Source organism: Palaemon carinicauda, chromosome 3 (genome assembly GCF_036898095.1).
Source record: "Palaemon carinicauda isolate YSFRI2023 chromosome 3, ASM3689809v2, whole genome shotgun sequence".
NCBI lineage: Eukaryota > Metazoa > Arthropoda > Malacostraca > Decapoda > Palaemonidae > Palaemon > Palaemon carinicauda.
The window spans coordinates 47,906,459-47,922,735 of record NC_090727.1 but is presented as its reverse complement, the minus strand read 5'-3'; the positions used below and the strand labels follow the sequence as shown (position 1 = coordinate 47,922,735).

The window sequence follows — 16,277 nt, the reverse complement described above, 5'->3', positions numbered from 1 at the left end:
ATCTGAGAGGGTTGGTAGTATGTACTATATATTGAAGTCGAAATGCTGAAGTTTTTTAAACTTTTTGAATTTAATTGAAAAAGGTTGATCACTGTATTCGTGTAGATTACATAGAATTGGAAAAATAATTTTTGAGAAATCTAATATAGTTATTTTGAACATGGTTTGAATATTGACCACTATGGGGACATTACTATGAATCACTAGAGGTTAGACAGTAACTTTCATAGGTTGAATCACACGCGGCTCCTTCTTCTTCTCTTTAATTTCCTCTCAGAAAACCACAAACTTTATAAACAATAACATTTAAAATCATCAGAGAAAATAACGATCACTGATCTCAAATAAACTAAGAATAATGTCTTATAATTTGTGTATACTATCAGCAATTAATTAAGGATCAAATCATTGAAATATATAGAAATAAATACAAGAGACTGTGAGCGAAATAATTTTGGAACGCCAATTTAGAAACTACTGAAAGAAAATGGTTAACAGCAAATTACTAAAGGCATGACTAAAATGAATGACTAATTTTGCACAACATGATATTAATATTTGACAAATATCACTTGAAAATTTAAAGAAATTTCCCTCAACAAGCTCAGTATGCCCTCAAATGTTATAAGGGAGTATAGTGGCCTAGTGTACCTCTTAAACAAGTTTGTTTTTAAGTTTTAAGCGCCTGCACTTTGCATGGTTCTATTTTTTTTTTTCACTCATTGCAAAATTGTATTCTGACAAGTATATTTTTCAGTCTTCAAAATCTAGGCCAACCAGATCTCGTAGTCGCTCAAGGGAAAGAAAAAGTCGTAGATCTCGTACACGGCTTCGCAGCAGAAGGCGTTCCAGGACGAGAAGCCGTTCAAGAAGCCGTAATCGTTCTGAACGAGCACACAGAACCAGGTCAAGGTAGGAGTTTTCTATTTTTGTTAAATTTTAGTCTTGTCCTTTGTAAGGGAAGGGAACTTTATTCATATGATATATAAAATTTGTTAAGACTTACATTTGAATACTGTATAGAAAAAATTATATACATAATCATTTGTATTCTTTTATCGTGGAACTTTTTCTTCTTTAAAATCTAGGTCTCATTCTCGGAGGAAATTTCGCAGCGAGTGAAGATCTCGCCTTGATCGATCCAGAGAGCGCCGTAGGTCACGCTCCCATGAACGAACGAGGAGGAGATCACGTTCTTCTTCTAGATCAAAGTAAGTGATAAACTATGGTTTTGAAACTAGTGACAGTACAGTACTACCCTCTTATCCACAGTTATGAAGTTTGGTACACCACTGTTTTTGTTAAATTTTCTTTCTTTTGTCCAACCACTTTAACTTCTTTTCTAACTCACTGTAACTGCTGGGTGTTCCCCAAAACTAGGGATTATAACCTAAATTCGTCAATCCTATCGCAATCCCCCTTCCCTCCCTCTATTGGCAAATGTCTGCAGATGATAAGGGACGCTAAGTTCTTCAGACAGCTTAAGAATTTATACTTACATTTACAGTAGTAACGAGAGGGGCACTCAGTAGAGAGAGCATGCCTTTGCCATGCCAAGGAATCTTATTTTGCTGGTAACTCCATTGCATACTTGTACTTGGTATTTTCTTCAAAATGTAGCAGATTTATCCTTGTGTCATAGCCCAAATGTCCAACAAGTCTCGTTGAAATTGGCTCTGTAGTTTTTTGCGTAATGTTGTGCACAACTAAAAGATGAACTAACAAAATATTTTCCATTTACTTGACTTTGCGGTTATATTCAAAGTACTGCTGCATACCTGTACCTTGAGGGACTTTATCCAAAATGTTGGATGCATCCTTGGGTCATACCCAACATAACTACCAAGTTTGGTCAAAATCAGTACTGTTGTTCTTGTGCAAAGTTGCTCACGATCAAACGAGCAAAGAAATAAATGACGACGAGTAAATATGTAAATCTTCAATTTTGGCGAAGGTAATACATGTGTGCAAATAACAGCAATGTATTTTATTGGTAATACTGCTCAGTATTACTAACTATTTATCTTTCTGTAACCAAATACTGTAGTACCGTATTGATAATTTGATACAAATTTCTCCTTTTCTTCAATTGAATCTGTTTAAACATAAGGTGTCATCAAATATGCCCAAAATTTTCCCACCAATTTTCATATTTCACAAAAAATTCATCCCTATTTCTACCTTCTTTCCACAAAAACTGGGAAAAATTCTCTGGGGATCTTTTGGGTTTAAAGTAGAAGGAGGGTAAGAGTGGGCTTCTGAGGGGTTTGTGGACACTAAAGATACCACCGTGCTCAAAACTTGATAGGTAAAGGCGTTACACATGAAAATGATTGAAGCCTCAAGAAATACATCATCATCATCATCATCATCTCCTCCTACGCCTATTGGCGCAAAGGGTCTCGGTTACATTTCGCCACTCGTCTCTATCTTTAGCTTTTAAATTGCTACTTTTCCATTCATCATCTTCCACTTCACACTTCATAGTCCTCAGTCATGTAGGCCTGGGTCTTCTAACTCTTCTAGTGCCTTGTGGAGCCTAGTTGAAAGTTTGGTAAACTAATCTCTCTTGGGAAGTGCAAAGAAATTTTTTAATTGAAAAATAACTAACAATATTGTTATTTTCTCTCTCAGAACCTAGATATGTGTAAGGTAGTCCCGGTGGCTTACTGAGAGAGATTGAGAGAGAGAAAGTGAGAATGTTAAGTATGAATGTTGATAATCTTGAATGCTGCAGTTATGGAATTTAAATGTTCTTAGTTATCTTGAGTTTGAAGAGTTCTGTTTTAAATTAGTTTGTGATTTTAGGTTGAGAAATAAGGAAGCTAGAATTTATACATTTTTTTTCTATCATGGCTCTTTCAACATTTGAAAAATAACAACATCAGATATGCTCATGCCTGTGCACCATTATATTTGTAGATTTTCAAAATATTTCCCCATTCATTGCAGTGTTTCTTTATGTTAATGCAGAATTCCTTGTTAGATATTTTAACTTTATTATTCTTATCAGTGAGATTACTAATTCATTTCGCTTTACATGTGTGTTTTTTCATTTTTTTATTTTTCTTAAGGTGAAATGCCAGACTTGTAGAAGTATTTGAAAGAAATAACCAAATTTTTTGCAGTAACTTTGAAGCTTTTAGAAGTAATCTTAGGGTAATGGGTCAGTGACCTGTTATTTTAGGAAATTTATTTTCTAAAAAGAGAGAAGTACAGTACACTTGCTTTGGACAATTTTGGAAACTTACACCTTTTTTTCTTCTGGTGATACACCAGAAAGTTTTCCAGAAGTACACTTGTAATAGACAGAAGTCAAAACAGTAAAATAAGTCATTATCGTCTCAATTTAATATCATTCCGCAAGGGTTAATCTTGTTTTCGTACAATCTTACATATTATTATCTTGTTTTCAGGAGAAGATTCAAGACGTGACCGGAGCCGAAGCCGAGATCATAAGGAAAAGGACAGGGATAAGGAAAGAAAAAAAAGAAAGACAAAAGGGAGAAGGATGAAAAAGAAAAAAGAGAATATAAGGTACAGTGAATAATGTTTTATCTTTTTCAATATTAATCTTACCCGATGATCATGTAGCTGTCAACTCCGTTGCCCGACAGAAATCTAAGGTCGGGATACGCCAGCGATCGCTATACAGGTGGGGGTGTACACAACAGCGCCATCTGTGAGCAGGTACTCAAGTACTTCTTGTCAACAAGAACTCAATTTTTCCTCTGTCGTGCCACTGGCAAGACCTACTTGGATACGCTGTTGATTCTGGAGTTGTTTTTCACGATTTTGGTGATGTATTCGCTCTAGATTTTAGCCTTCGCTATTCAGGAAGCTTTATCATTAGCTTAGCAAGCTTTTTGATTTAATTTGGATTAATTGTTAACGAACTTTGCTAGATTTTGGAATTCCCCCTTGACTATTTCTACAATTCAAGATGTCTGACCAGTCTCAAGTCCCTAAGTACAGGCAGTGTAGTGTTAGGGCTTGTACTAGGCGTCTTCCGAAGGCCTCCATAGATCCTCACACCGTTTGTTCCAATTGTAGGGGTAAATCCTGTCAATTGGAAGATCGATGTGAGGAATGCGCTGGGCTTTCGGAATTCGATTTTAACGAATTCCTTAAAAATGCACGTAGGCTAGAGAAGGATAGGATCAGGAGGAGTTCTTCTCGCTCTGTTGATTTTTCCTCTCCCCATGCCCCTCAACCTTTTCCTTCCCCTGTAGTGGTGACTCCCGACCCTGCTACGAGTGCTCAGCCATCCATGGCGGATATGATGCGTGCCATTCAGGCTCTTGGTGACAGAGTGGAGTCATTGGCTAATGACCGTAATCAGCTTTTGGCAGATGTCAAAGAGCTGAAAGCGAAAAGTGCAGTGGGAAGTGTTGTTAGTGCAAGTGAAGTGAAAAGTGTTAGTGTCAGTGTTGCGCATGAGGGTACATCTGTTCGTGCCAGTCGTCCTCCCAGTCCGGGACCTCTTGCAAGCTCCCAAGCCCAGGGGAGAAGCAATGTCGAAGGACCAAAGGGTTCGGCAGGCCTTGATCAGCGTACGGATGTACCCTCAGTGGTTGCGGACGTTTCTGTCAGAGATCGTCCCATCCACAAACAGACGAATGAGCCCTATCATTCCTCGTCTGTGGAAGAAGTTTCAAGGAGGAAACGATGGACCAAGGTCTCACGACCTCTCAAGCGTAAGGTCCCTTCCGAGCGAGTCCAACGTCCCAGGTGTAGCCACTGGGTCAGTTCGGACTCGCCGCAGTCTTCCGAAGACTGCACACCTCCCAAGAGAGGTAGAGTGGTTCCACAACAGGCTACTACTCCGTCTGTTGCTGCACCAACCACGGTAGACCCTAAGTGGTCCATGCTGCAGACTATGCAGTCTCAGCTTGCTGCGTTCATGCAAGAGTATCATGCTGAGAAGGTTGACACGGCACCTGTTAACCTACAACCTGCCACGGTTGTGCGCTCAGCAGATACTGCGGCTGCCTGCTCCCACACTCCACCTGTGAGAGCTCCACCACCGATGCGCAGTCCACCCTGCCAGACGCATGTTCATGCTGCACCATCCGTTGACATGCGTGAGCTACCGCATCAGCAGTGGGAAGGTGCGGTAGAGCTGCCGTGTTTTGACACTATGCGGCATGCTCCGCAACCCATGCGGCATACTCCGCATCCCATACGGCATGCTCCGCAACCCACGGCAGTCCCTCCCACGCACCAGCACTCTGCTTTTGTTGTTGCCAGCTCGCAGACTGACCAGCAGCGGCATGATGTTGGATCCGCAGCAGCTACGCATGCACCCGTGCTGCCGGATTCAGCCGTTCAGCTTTCTGCTCCGCCTTTGCCACTTCCTACTCAGCTTTCGGATGATGGAGTATCGGATGACGAAGCTGCACATTTGGATGAACCGCACTCCGACTTAGAAGGGCCCAAGTCTACGCCTCCCTCCTTAGACTTTCGTAAAGTCCTTGCCTTGTTCAGGGACTTGTATCCAGAACAGTTTGTGTCTGCAACCCCTCGCTCTCCTCCCTCCGAGTTTGCTCTGGGCATGCAGTCTGCTGCTCCTGCCTTCACCAAGCTTGTCCTCGCACGCTCATCCAAGAGAGCTTTGAGGGTTATGGGAGAGTGGTTGCAGTCCAAGAAGCAACTGGGAAAGACTGCTTTCATCTTTCCGCCTACCAAGCTTGCTTCCAAATCTAGCGTCTGGTATGCCACGGGAGAGGAACCCAGCTTGGGAGTTCCTGCCTCTGCCCAGGGCGACTTCTCAAGTCTGGTTGACTCTCCCCGCAGGCTGGCTATGAGACGATCTAAGATTTGCTGGTCCTTTTCTGACATGGATCATCTGTTGAAGGGAGTCTTTCGTGCTTTTGAGATCTTCAACTTCCTCGATTGGTGTTTGGGAGCGTTAAGCAGAAAGACTTCCCCTTCGGATAAGGACTCTGCCATGCTTATCATGTCTAGCATGGACAAAGCCATTCGGGATGGGTCTGGTGAACTTGCGGCTTCGTACGTGTCGGGAGTGCTTAAGAAGAGAGAACATCTTTGCTCCTTCTTGTCGTCTGGGATCACTCCTTGCCAGAAGTCCGAGTTGTTGTTTGCTCCTCTCTCCAAGTGTCTGTTTCCGGAGGAGCTGATCAAGGGGATGGCTGCCTCGCTGATCCAGAAGGATACCCATGATCTGATGGCATCTTCCGCACGTAAGGCTAAAGCTTTACCTTCCGTGCCTAGACCTTTCCGTCCTGCAGCAGTGGACACACCAGCAACTAGGTTCATCCCGCCCTTTCGTGGCAGAACCTCCAGCAGAGGAGGTCCCCGTGCCGACAGTCACCGTGGCAAATCCAAGAAGGGTTCCAAGTCCGCAAAAGGCAGGATCTGACTGCCTTCCTCTCCAGACAGCAGTGGGAGCTAGGCTCAAGAACTTCTGGCAAGCTTGGGAGAGCAGAGGTGCAGACGCTCAGTCTGTGAAGTGGCTAAGGGAGGGGTACAGAATTCCGTTCTGCCGCAGTCCCCCTCTAGCAACATCTCCCATCAACCTCTCTCCCAACTACAAGGAGAAGGACAAGAGGCTAGCGTTGCAACAAGAGGTGTCGCTCTTGCTACAAAAGGGAGCGGTAGTCATAGTCCGGGACCATCAATCCCCGGGCTTCTACAACCGTCTCTTCCTGGTAGCGAAGAAGACAGGAGGTTGGAGACCGGTGCTGGACGTCAGTGCTCTCAATGCTTTTGTCACCAAGCAGACGTTCACGATGGAGACGACGAAGTCGGTCCTAGCAGCGGTCAGGAAGGAGGACTGGATGGTCTCGTTAGACCTGAAAGACGCGTACTTTCACGTCCCCATCCATCCAGACTCCCAACCTTTCCTAAGGTTCGTCTTTGGAAAGGTTGTGTACCAGTTCCAAGCCCTGTGCTTTGGCCTAAGCACGGCACCTCTTGTGTTTACCAGACTGATGAGGAATATTGCCAAATTCCTTCACTTGGCAGACATCAGAGCCTCCCTCTATTTGGACGACTGGCTTTTAAGAGCTCCGTCAAGTCGTCGCTGTCTGGAGAATCTCAGATGGACTATGGATCTGACCAAGGAATTGGGCCTCCTGGTCAATATAGAGAAGTCCCAACTCGTCCCATCCCAGACCATTGTCTATCTAGGTATGGAGATTCAGAGTCGAGCTTTTCGGGCTTTTCCGTCGGCCCCAAGGATCAATCAAGCCCTAGAATGCATCCAGAGCATGCTGAGAAGGAACCGATGTTCAGTCAGGCAGTGGATGAGTCTAACAGGGACACTTTCATCGCTGGCCCAGTTCATCGAGTTAGGGAGACTCCACCTCCGCCCCCTTCAGTATCATCTAGCTGCTCACTGGAGAAAGGACATGACGCTAGAGGCGGTCTCAGTGCCTGTTTCCGAAGAGATGAGGTCTACACTGACGTGGTGGAAGAACAGCATTCTTGTCAAGGAAGGTCTACCATTGGCTGTTCAGACCCCCGACCACCGTCTCTTCTCGGACGCATCGGACACGGGCTGGGGTGCGACACTGGACGGACAGGAATGCTCGGGCACGTGGAATCAGGAGCAAAGGACACTTCACATCAACTGCAAGGAGCTTTTGGCAGTTCATCTGGCCTTGATAAACTTCAAGTCCCTCCAGCTAAGCAAGGTGGTGGAGGTGAACTCCGACAACACCACAGCCTTGGCTTACATCTCCAAGCAAGGAGGGACTCATTCGAGGAAGTTGTTCGAGATCGCAAGGGACCTCCTCATTTGGTCAAAAGATCGAAAGATTTCGCTGGTAACGAGGTTCATTCAGGGTGACATGAATGTCATGGCAGATCGCCTCAGCCGGAAGGGTCAGGTCATCCCCACAGAGTGGACCCTTCACAAGAATGTTTGCAGCAGACTATGGGCCCTGTGGGGTCAGCCCACCATAGATCTTTTCGCTACCTCGATGACCAAGAGGCTCCCGTTGTATTGTTCTCCGATTCCAGACCCAGCAGCAGTTCACGTGGATGCCTTTCTGCTGGATTGGTCCCATCTAGACCTGTATGCGTTCCCTCTGTTCAAGATTGTCAACAGGGTACTTCAGAAGTTCGCCTCTCACGAAGGGACACGGTTGACGTTGGTTGCTCCCCTCTGGCCCGCGAGAGAATGGTTCACCGAGGTACTGCAATGGCTAGTGGACGTTCCCAGGACTCTGCCTCTAAGAGTGGACCTTCTGCGTCAGCCTCACGTAAAGAAGGTACACCCAAGCCTCCACGCTCTTCGTCTGACTGCCTTCAGACTATCGAAAGACTCTCAAGAGCTAGAGGCTTTTCGAAGGAGGCAGCCAGAGCGATTGCCAGAGCAAGGAGGACATCCACTCTCAGAGTCTTTCAGTCAAAATGGGAAGTCTTCCGAAGCTGGTGCAGGGCGAATGCAGTTTCCTCAACCAGTACCTCTGTAACACAGATAGCTGACTTTCTGTTACATCTAAGGAATGTAAGATCCCTATCAGCTCCTACGATCAAGGGTTACAGAAGCATGTTGGCAGCGGTCTTCCGCCACAGAGGCTTGGATCTTTCCACCAACAAAGATCTACAGGACCTCCTTAGGTCTTTTGAGACCTCAAAGGAACGTCGGTTGTCCACACCAGGCTGGAACCTAGACGTGGTTTTAAGGTTCCTGATGTCATCAAGATTCGAACCGCTTCAATCAGCCTCTTTTAAGGATCTCACATTAAAGACTCTTTTCCTCGTTTGCTTGGCAACAGCTAAAAGAGTCAGTGAGATCCACGCCTTCAGCAGGAACATAGGTTTTACATCTGAAACGGCTACATGTTCCTTGCAGCTCGGTTTTTTGGCTAAAAACGAGCTTCCTTCTCGTCCTTGGCCCAAGTCGTTCGAGATCCCAAGCCTGTCCAACTTGGTGGGGAACGAACTTGAGAGAGTACTTTGCCCAGCAAGAGCTCTTAAGTACTATTTAAGACGGACAAAGCCATTACGAGGACAATCAGAAGCTTTATGGTGTTCGATCAAGAAGCCTGCTTTACCGATGTCTAAGAACGCAGTTTCTTACTACATCAGGCTTCTGATTAGAGAGGCACATTCTCATCTGAAGGAAGAAGACCTTGCTTTGCTGAAGGTAAGGACACATGAAGTTAGGGCTGTCGCTACTTCAGTGGCCTTCAAACAGAACCGTTCTCTGCAGAGTGTTATGGATGCAACCTATTGGAGAAGCAAGTCAGTGTTCGCATCATTCTATCTCAAAGATGTCCAGTCTCTTTACGAGAACTGCTACACCCTGGGACCATTCCTAGCAGCGAGTGCAGTAGTAGGTGAGGGCTCAGCCACTACATTCCCATAATCCCATAACCTTTTTTAATCTTTCTCTTGAAATGCTTTTTATTGTTGTTTTTTGGGTTGTACGGAAGGCTAAGAAGCCTTCCGCATCCTGGTTGATTTGGCGGGTGGTCAAATTCTTTCTTGAGAAGCGCCTAGATTAGAGGTTGTGATGAGGTCCTTTATTATGGGTTGCAGCCCTTCATACTTCAGCACCTAGGAGTCGTTCAGCATCCTAAGAGGACCGCTAGGCTCAGTAAGGAAGACGTACTTAAAAAAGGCAGAGTAATGGTTCAAGTCGACTTCCTTACCAGGTACTTATTTATTTTATGTTTGTTATTTTGAATAACTGCTAAAATGAAATACGGGATACTTAGCTTCTAATGTTAACATGTATGCTGGTCTCCACCCACCACCCTGGGTGTGAATCAGCTACATGATCATCGGGTAAGATTAATATTGAAAAATGTTATTTTCATTAGTAAAATAAATTTTTGAATATACTTACCCGATGATCATGAATTTAAGGACCCTCCCTTCCTCCCCATAGAGAACCAGTGGACCGAGGAGAAAATTGAGGTGGTGTTGACAAGAAGTACTTGAGTACCTGCTCACAGATGGCGCTGTTGTGTACACCCCCACCTGTATAGCGATCGCTGGCGTATCCCGACCTTAGATTTCTGTCGGGCAACGGAGTTGACAGCTACATGATCATCGGGTAAGTATATTCAAAAATTTATTTTACTGATGAAAATAACATATTTCTGTTGGTTCTTTAGCTTAGTTAACATACAGTACTGTATCATTATATATTTTTTAAAAGCTAGTGTACTGGTACTGTATATGTTATTAATTTTTTCTTGTACTCTAGTCTGAGCAAAGGAACTTTCGTACAAAAGTGTTCTAATTTAGTATTGTCGAGTTCATTCTTCCATATTCTTTGCTACATTTTATGAAAATAAACCCTCAGTTCTTTATAGACATATACATCAGCGCAAGCCAGAACAGTCGTTAAGGCATGGTGAAAAGTTAGTTATAGTTTATGCAATGATTATTATAAATATTAAAATTGTCTAAAATGTTGTGTTTCCGCAGGTGTCCCGAGATTATGATGAAGAAGAACAATTGGGATATGATGGAGAGGACGACATAGATGAAAAGTTGGATAGAGAGGAAGAAGATACTAAAGATAAAGTTGAAGCTGTTGATATTATTTAGCTTGTTCTGATGTGTCGAACTGGACTTGGTTTCTTCGTTAATTTCTTCTGATGTACCAAAGTGGACTCTTACTTATAGGAGTCAAAAAATATATATTTCCTTTGACCACTGAGTGTTACAAAAATTGTGTTGTAAATACCTGTATTTGAGTAATGGGCTGAAGTTAAAAGAATTAATTGTTGCAGAAGCAACTCCTCTTCTTCTTTTTCACTATAGATAATGCTTTTGAAAATTTTCAGCTGTAAGAGTTTTATGGAGACATCCCTTCTACTGTATAACTTTAACATTTATTTTAAAAATTAAGTAGGCTAGATATTAAAGAGCTGTTTTGATTTTTTTACTTTAATTTGCTATGTAAATTTTTGTTTGGATTATAATTTTTTTTATTGCTATTATTCTTCATTTAAATTGTTTATCACCGAAGCTTCATGATTTAAAATCTCTATTATTCTTTTTTATATTATTTTTGGGGTTGAAGTGCTGTGTGGTAACCAAAGTTTTTACTGCATAAGAGTAAAACAGGGAATCCAATCTGACAAAAGACCACCTCCCCAAAAGTAAGTTTTTCCTTCGTCCATATTTGGCCATTTTGGAAATATCTCGACTAGTACGATGTCATAATCCAAGTGTCATTTTAAAAGATTTGATTTTAAATTTGGCACTACAAACTTTGCCATGATTTCTAGTTTGAAAATTTTATTTAAACTAGAATTTTCACTGTAATTTTGCAATACATGCTTAAGCATATAAGTAGCACAATTTGTTGTGGTCAAATTCACCATTACACACAAAAGAAATTATGCCTAATCCTTTAAAAACATAAATAAACTCTATAGTTGATTCAGGTTAAGCTTTTTAGGATATTTTACGTTGGTAGTGTACAGAGTATTATATTACTGGAACACGTGAAAAATAAAAACAATTTAAAAAATACATTCATCTGATGAATTGTTATTCTACTAAAAAATAATTTACCTGCTCCTTGTATTATGTGTTTTTTTGGGCTCAAGCCATGTCGTCCTGATGGAAGTTCCTATAGGGTAGCTTCCTAGGGTATATTACAACTACGGCGATATTCCCAGAGAATTTACCTTAAGGTACCCAGAATTCTAACTCCTGGAGCGAATATCCCTAATAAAAGAACCAGGGATATCGCGAAATATCAGAGGACGTATTCTTGACACGCCACATGGCAATCTGCACCCTGAACAGAGATAACACTTCGAAGGGGTCAATTGGCAAGAAAACGAAAACGAGAAAGAAAAAGGAGAGCTGCTCGCAAGGCTCTCTCTTCTCCCGTTTCGTAAGCGTGCATTGCGCCGATCCTGGCGCCATCTGTATTCCTTTTTGCGTAGCTTAACAACTCGGTGTTTTTTCCCTGTGTTTCTCGCAAAATCTTGGATTTAATCAAGTTATTATGCTCTCTCCAACTTCATCTGCCTCTGATAAGTTGAGTATTATTTCTTTTATGTATAAATGTAGGCTCTTGGTAATTTTTAAAGTGATTAATAGTAATAATCTTTGTTACAAGAGCCGTTGCCTACCGGAGGCGTCCTGGACGCTGTCGCTCGCTAGGTATGAGTTTTAGTTAGCCAGAGCGACGTTCCCGGCTGTTTTGCTTTAATAATTTTAGCTGTTTAGTGTTACATAGGATTTCCTTACTCGTGCTTTTAGTATTATTGTTTTGGCGAAGTATTCGCCAATTCTGGCCTACGCTAGGCCATGTAGCCTAGTCGTTTGGCCCTAGTACTTTCCTGCATAATTTTTGGATTTCCGAGTGTTTTAAAATTTTATTGAAGCTTTAGGCAATTTTTTACATTTAAGATTATATTGATTTTTTCCAAGATAGTATACGAGTGAGTTCGGTGATTTAGGTAATCGATTCTCTTGGCGCCTAGGCTAAGTTGCCTATGGGGCCTTAGTATACTTTCTCATACTCCCCGGTTGCTCTCTTCTCTTCGGAGAAGGTATGCAATCCCTTTCCCTCTGTTTAAGCCTTGGGCTTAACCCTAGTGGTTTATCTGAATTAACTTTCGATACAACTATATTGGGGTGTTACTGTACCTTCCTGTTCCAGTAAGTCTGGCTTCAGAGAAGGGGCAGAACATCAGAGTTCTTAGTCTGAGTCTGTGTTTGTCTGGCTTGGGGTTGAGACTCCCTCGCTAGTCTGACACAGACATAGGAGGCTTAGCCTCCTTAGGTCACTTTCGAAGGTTTCTGTACGAGATGATTCCTTCTTCTTGTGATCTAGCAGACTAGTCCTTGTTGCTGTTCTCGGTGGCGAGGATAAGATCCTTTCCCTGGGAGTAGCAACACCTTCCTTGCTTTGGTTCAGTGGGGGTTGGCAAGTATTGCTGGCCTCCCTCCTCCCTCCTCGGATCTCCCTTAGGCTAAGATGAGTTTTCTTGGCTGCGGGTGATTCTTTACTAAAGCAAGGTTGGTAGGACCCTCTTCGTCCCTTCCCCCTCTTTTCTCTGTAATGGCCTGGCCGTTACAGTACTGTACGTCATTCTACATCTGGACCTAGCATAGGTTAGGATGTGGAGTTGACTCAGTCCCTTGCCGGCCGGCAGAGTGTGCCGGCCGGCAAAGGTCTTCTGCTTTGAGTGCTGCCCGGACCTCCCTTGGTCCCTCATCCATGCCTGTCTGTAGAGCCAGACGGCATTGGTCAGGAAGCCTGAATTAGATTCTCCCCTTCCTTATATGCACTGTTTCGGATTGCCGGGCTTTGAGGTAGTACACTCTCTTATCCCGGCATCCATTCTGTTTTCTTCTATTGTTGTACCCTAGCCGGCTGCCGGCCTATGTGGCCGGCAGCCGGACAGTCGGAGTTCTCTGGTTCTTTTGCTGCTGGCCGGCATCGGTTGTATACCTTTGCCGGCCGGCTATTGTCACGCCTTTGTCTGCCGGTCGCTACGAGCGGTGGCCGGCAGCCGGGTGCTACCTTGTGTAGTTGCCGGCCGGCAGTCATTGCCGGCCGGCACTGGCTGTTGCTGCTGGCCGGCACATGCATTTGAACCAGTGTTCTGCCGCCTTATAGCTGTTAAGTAGTATACTTTAAAGCTAGTTATGGTGAGTGCCGGCACATTACCTTCTATACTAAACCAGTATTCTTCAGTATAGCATATACTGTAGGGAGAAAACTATAGTATAGTATTGTTACAACACTGTGTTTTCTAACACTTTTGTGTTGTCTTGCACAGCCCTTTGGTGTTGCCTTACAGATAAGAAAGTGAGTTCTTTCTTGTCTACTATCCGGTATTTTAAAATCAGACCTTAGGTGTGAGCTACACCTGTTTCCTCTGGAAATTTTTCATTGGTTGCTCTACGACAGATTAACCATACGATTTTATTATCTGGAAGGTTGCAACAATTGACTGTGCGGGAAACACAAGTGTGTGTCTTTCCTTTCTGTTTTGTTATGCTAAACTGTGCATATCCAGTGATACGTAGTTCACTTGATACTCATGGAAATTTCTTCTCTTTACAGGAGGACCATCCGAAGTGCGGAAGTGTTTTCTGCAACGTCCGCAGCAAGAACCTCTGCGGACATGAGTTTTGTAGGAGGCACGCAGCATGCGCTGTCTCCAAAGGTGATCTCCGGTATTGGGACCCTCAGGTATGTACCGTGTGCTCTAACCTGATTACTGAGGCTTTTGATTCCCCTAGGACGGCGGAATCAAGGGATATAGCAAGGGAGAAGCTTCGTACCTGGGTAAGGGGCTTCCAGAAGAACACCTCTGGACCTTATCTTCCAAGAGAGAAGATGAGGGCTTGAATTTTCCCCAGGGCATCAGCTGATGCAGTGATTCCCCAGCCTCAAGAGGAGATCCCCCTAGTTCAGATCCCGGTGGATGCTGAAGTCGCGGTCGCCTTGCAGGACATCCAGTTGGACGACAGGATGTCAGACGTGTCCGAGCGTCTGGAGGAAGACCTCCTGGCAGAAGGCCAGGATGAAGATCAAGCCCCAGACATTGTAGAGGAAGAGGCCGACGAGGCGTCGGCTGCTCCGGTTCAGGTCCCTGAACCTGTTCCCTCAACATCGTCCACTCTCCCAGTAGAGCTGGGACAGGCCCTCTCCTCCATTGTTGGAATGATCCAACAAATGCAGAAGGAGAATAATGAGAAGGCGGCTGCAATGTAACTGCAGATGCGGAAACTTGCAGCATCACGTGGGCCCCAGAAGAGGCTCAACGTGAAAGACCTTCCCTTGTGCTCAGATGCTAACCCGTGGAGATATGCTGAGCACATGCCGATGACGGTCGGAAAGATCGTCATGTCGGAAAAGTTGGGCTCAGTTCCCCTGGAGGAGGTTCAATTCTGGCCCAGCAAAGGGTCATATCCGGACTGTTATGTCCGTTTGAGGAAGGAACCAGCTTCAAAGGAGGAGACAGAGCCAAAGGAGGTCATAGTGATGGACCATGCTAAGGCTCAAGCTTTGCTTTCATCTTCGATGAAAGAGAGGGGCTTCACAAACTCAAAGGTGGCTGCATTGAGTAAGAAGCACCCTTCCTTTGTGTCCTCTCCTGCTAGGGCCTTCCCCTTTTTGCAGAAAGGGTTTGCGGTTGTGTTAAAAGCAGTCGAGGCTGGCAAGCCATGCCCCTCCTTGGAGGAGTGTAAACCCTTGTCGCTGGCCCTACCTATGGACCACAAGGACTGGAAGGACGTGCATCTTACCTTCTTAGTCGGGAAGTTGGATGCTGATATTGCCGGACGTCAGTTCGGTGAGAACCTCCCTAAGCTGTCTGACTTTCTTTTGCGGAGGGAGCTCGAGACGAAAGAAAGACTGGCTGCCTCAATGTCTCTTCAGACCACTCTTGAGACGATGGCAAGTGACCCCAAGGTCCATGAAATGTTCTTGGTAGTGGCCAAGACTCATCTGGCCACAGTGACGAAGGATCTTTACAGCTTCGTCAGGGCTAGGAGAGCTTGTAGGGAGTTTGTGTTCGCCTCGGCTGCGGTGAGGCACGAGCCAAGGAAACCAATCTCCTCCAACATTTGGGGCAAAGACCTTTTCCCTAGCGAATCGGTCAAGGAGGTTGTTGATAAGGCCGCCACGGAGAATAGGAACCTTCTCCAGAAGTGGGGCCTGTCTATCAAGAGAAAGTCTTCCCCGGATGAGGGTCCCCAACCAAAGAGGAAGACTAAGAGGACTAGGCTACCTTCTCAGCCAGCCAAGCCATTTAGACAGCGACAGCAATTGCCGATGCCTTCAGTGCCTCAGATGGTGGCACAAACCCCGACCATATTCCAGTGGGTACCCCAGGCCGTGTCGACACAGTCCCCGGCATTCAACCCAACGTTCGAAGGGCAGTCAACTACCTTTCGAGCAAAGCCTAGAGGAGCAGCCAGAGGCTCGTCTAGGCGCCCCTCAAGGGGAAGGGGATTCAGGGGTGGTCGCGGTCAGGGAGGCAAGACCTCAGGACAGCAGTCGAAGTGAGATGATACCGGTAGGAGGGAGACTTCAGAATTTTCGGGATCGATGGACCTTCGATCCCTGGGCCCACAGCCTACTCAAGAATGGACTGGGCTGGAGCTGATACAGCACTCCACCCCCGTGCCCTCGGTTTTTCCAACACTCCACCCCCGTTCTGGAGGAGTACATCCAAGAACTGTTGGAGAAAAAAGTGATCCGAAGGGTAAAGTCCATCAAATTCCAAGGGAGGCTGTTTTGTGTTCCCAAGAAGGACTCAGAAAAACTCAGAGTCATTCTGGACTTGTCGCCACTAAACAAGTTCATAGTG

The 16,277-nt window shown here is 44.8% G+C and overlaps 1 protein-coding gene across 1 annotated transcript in view; it reads left to right on the top strand.

Annotated features, from left to right (window-relative positions):
* LOC137637358 (uncharacterized) overlaps positions 1 to 11,457 on the top strand; it is a 205,885-nt gene extending 194,428 nt beyond the window's left edge. The window contains exons 3-6 of the mRNA XM_068369587.1: positions 758 to 912; positions 1,089 to 1,211; positions 3,417 to 3,537; positions 10,411 to 11,457. Coding sequence (XP_068225688.1) covers positions 758 to 912; positions 1,089 to 1,211; positions 3,417 to 3,537; positions 10,411 to 10,468 — 457 coding nt within the window. The 3' untranslated portion in view covers positions 10,469 to 11,457. The remainder of the gene's footprint in view (positions 1 to 757; positions 913 to 1,088; positions 1,212 to 3,416; positions 3,538 to 10,410) is intronic.
* The last annotated feature ends 4,820 nt before the right edge of the window (positions 11,458 to 16,277 follow it).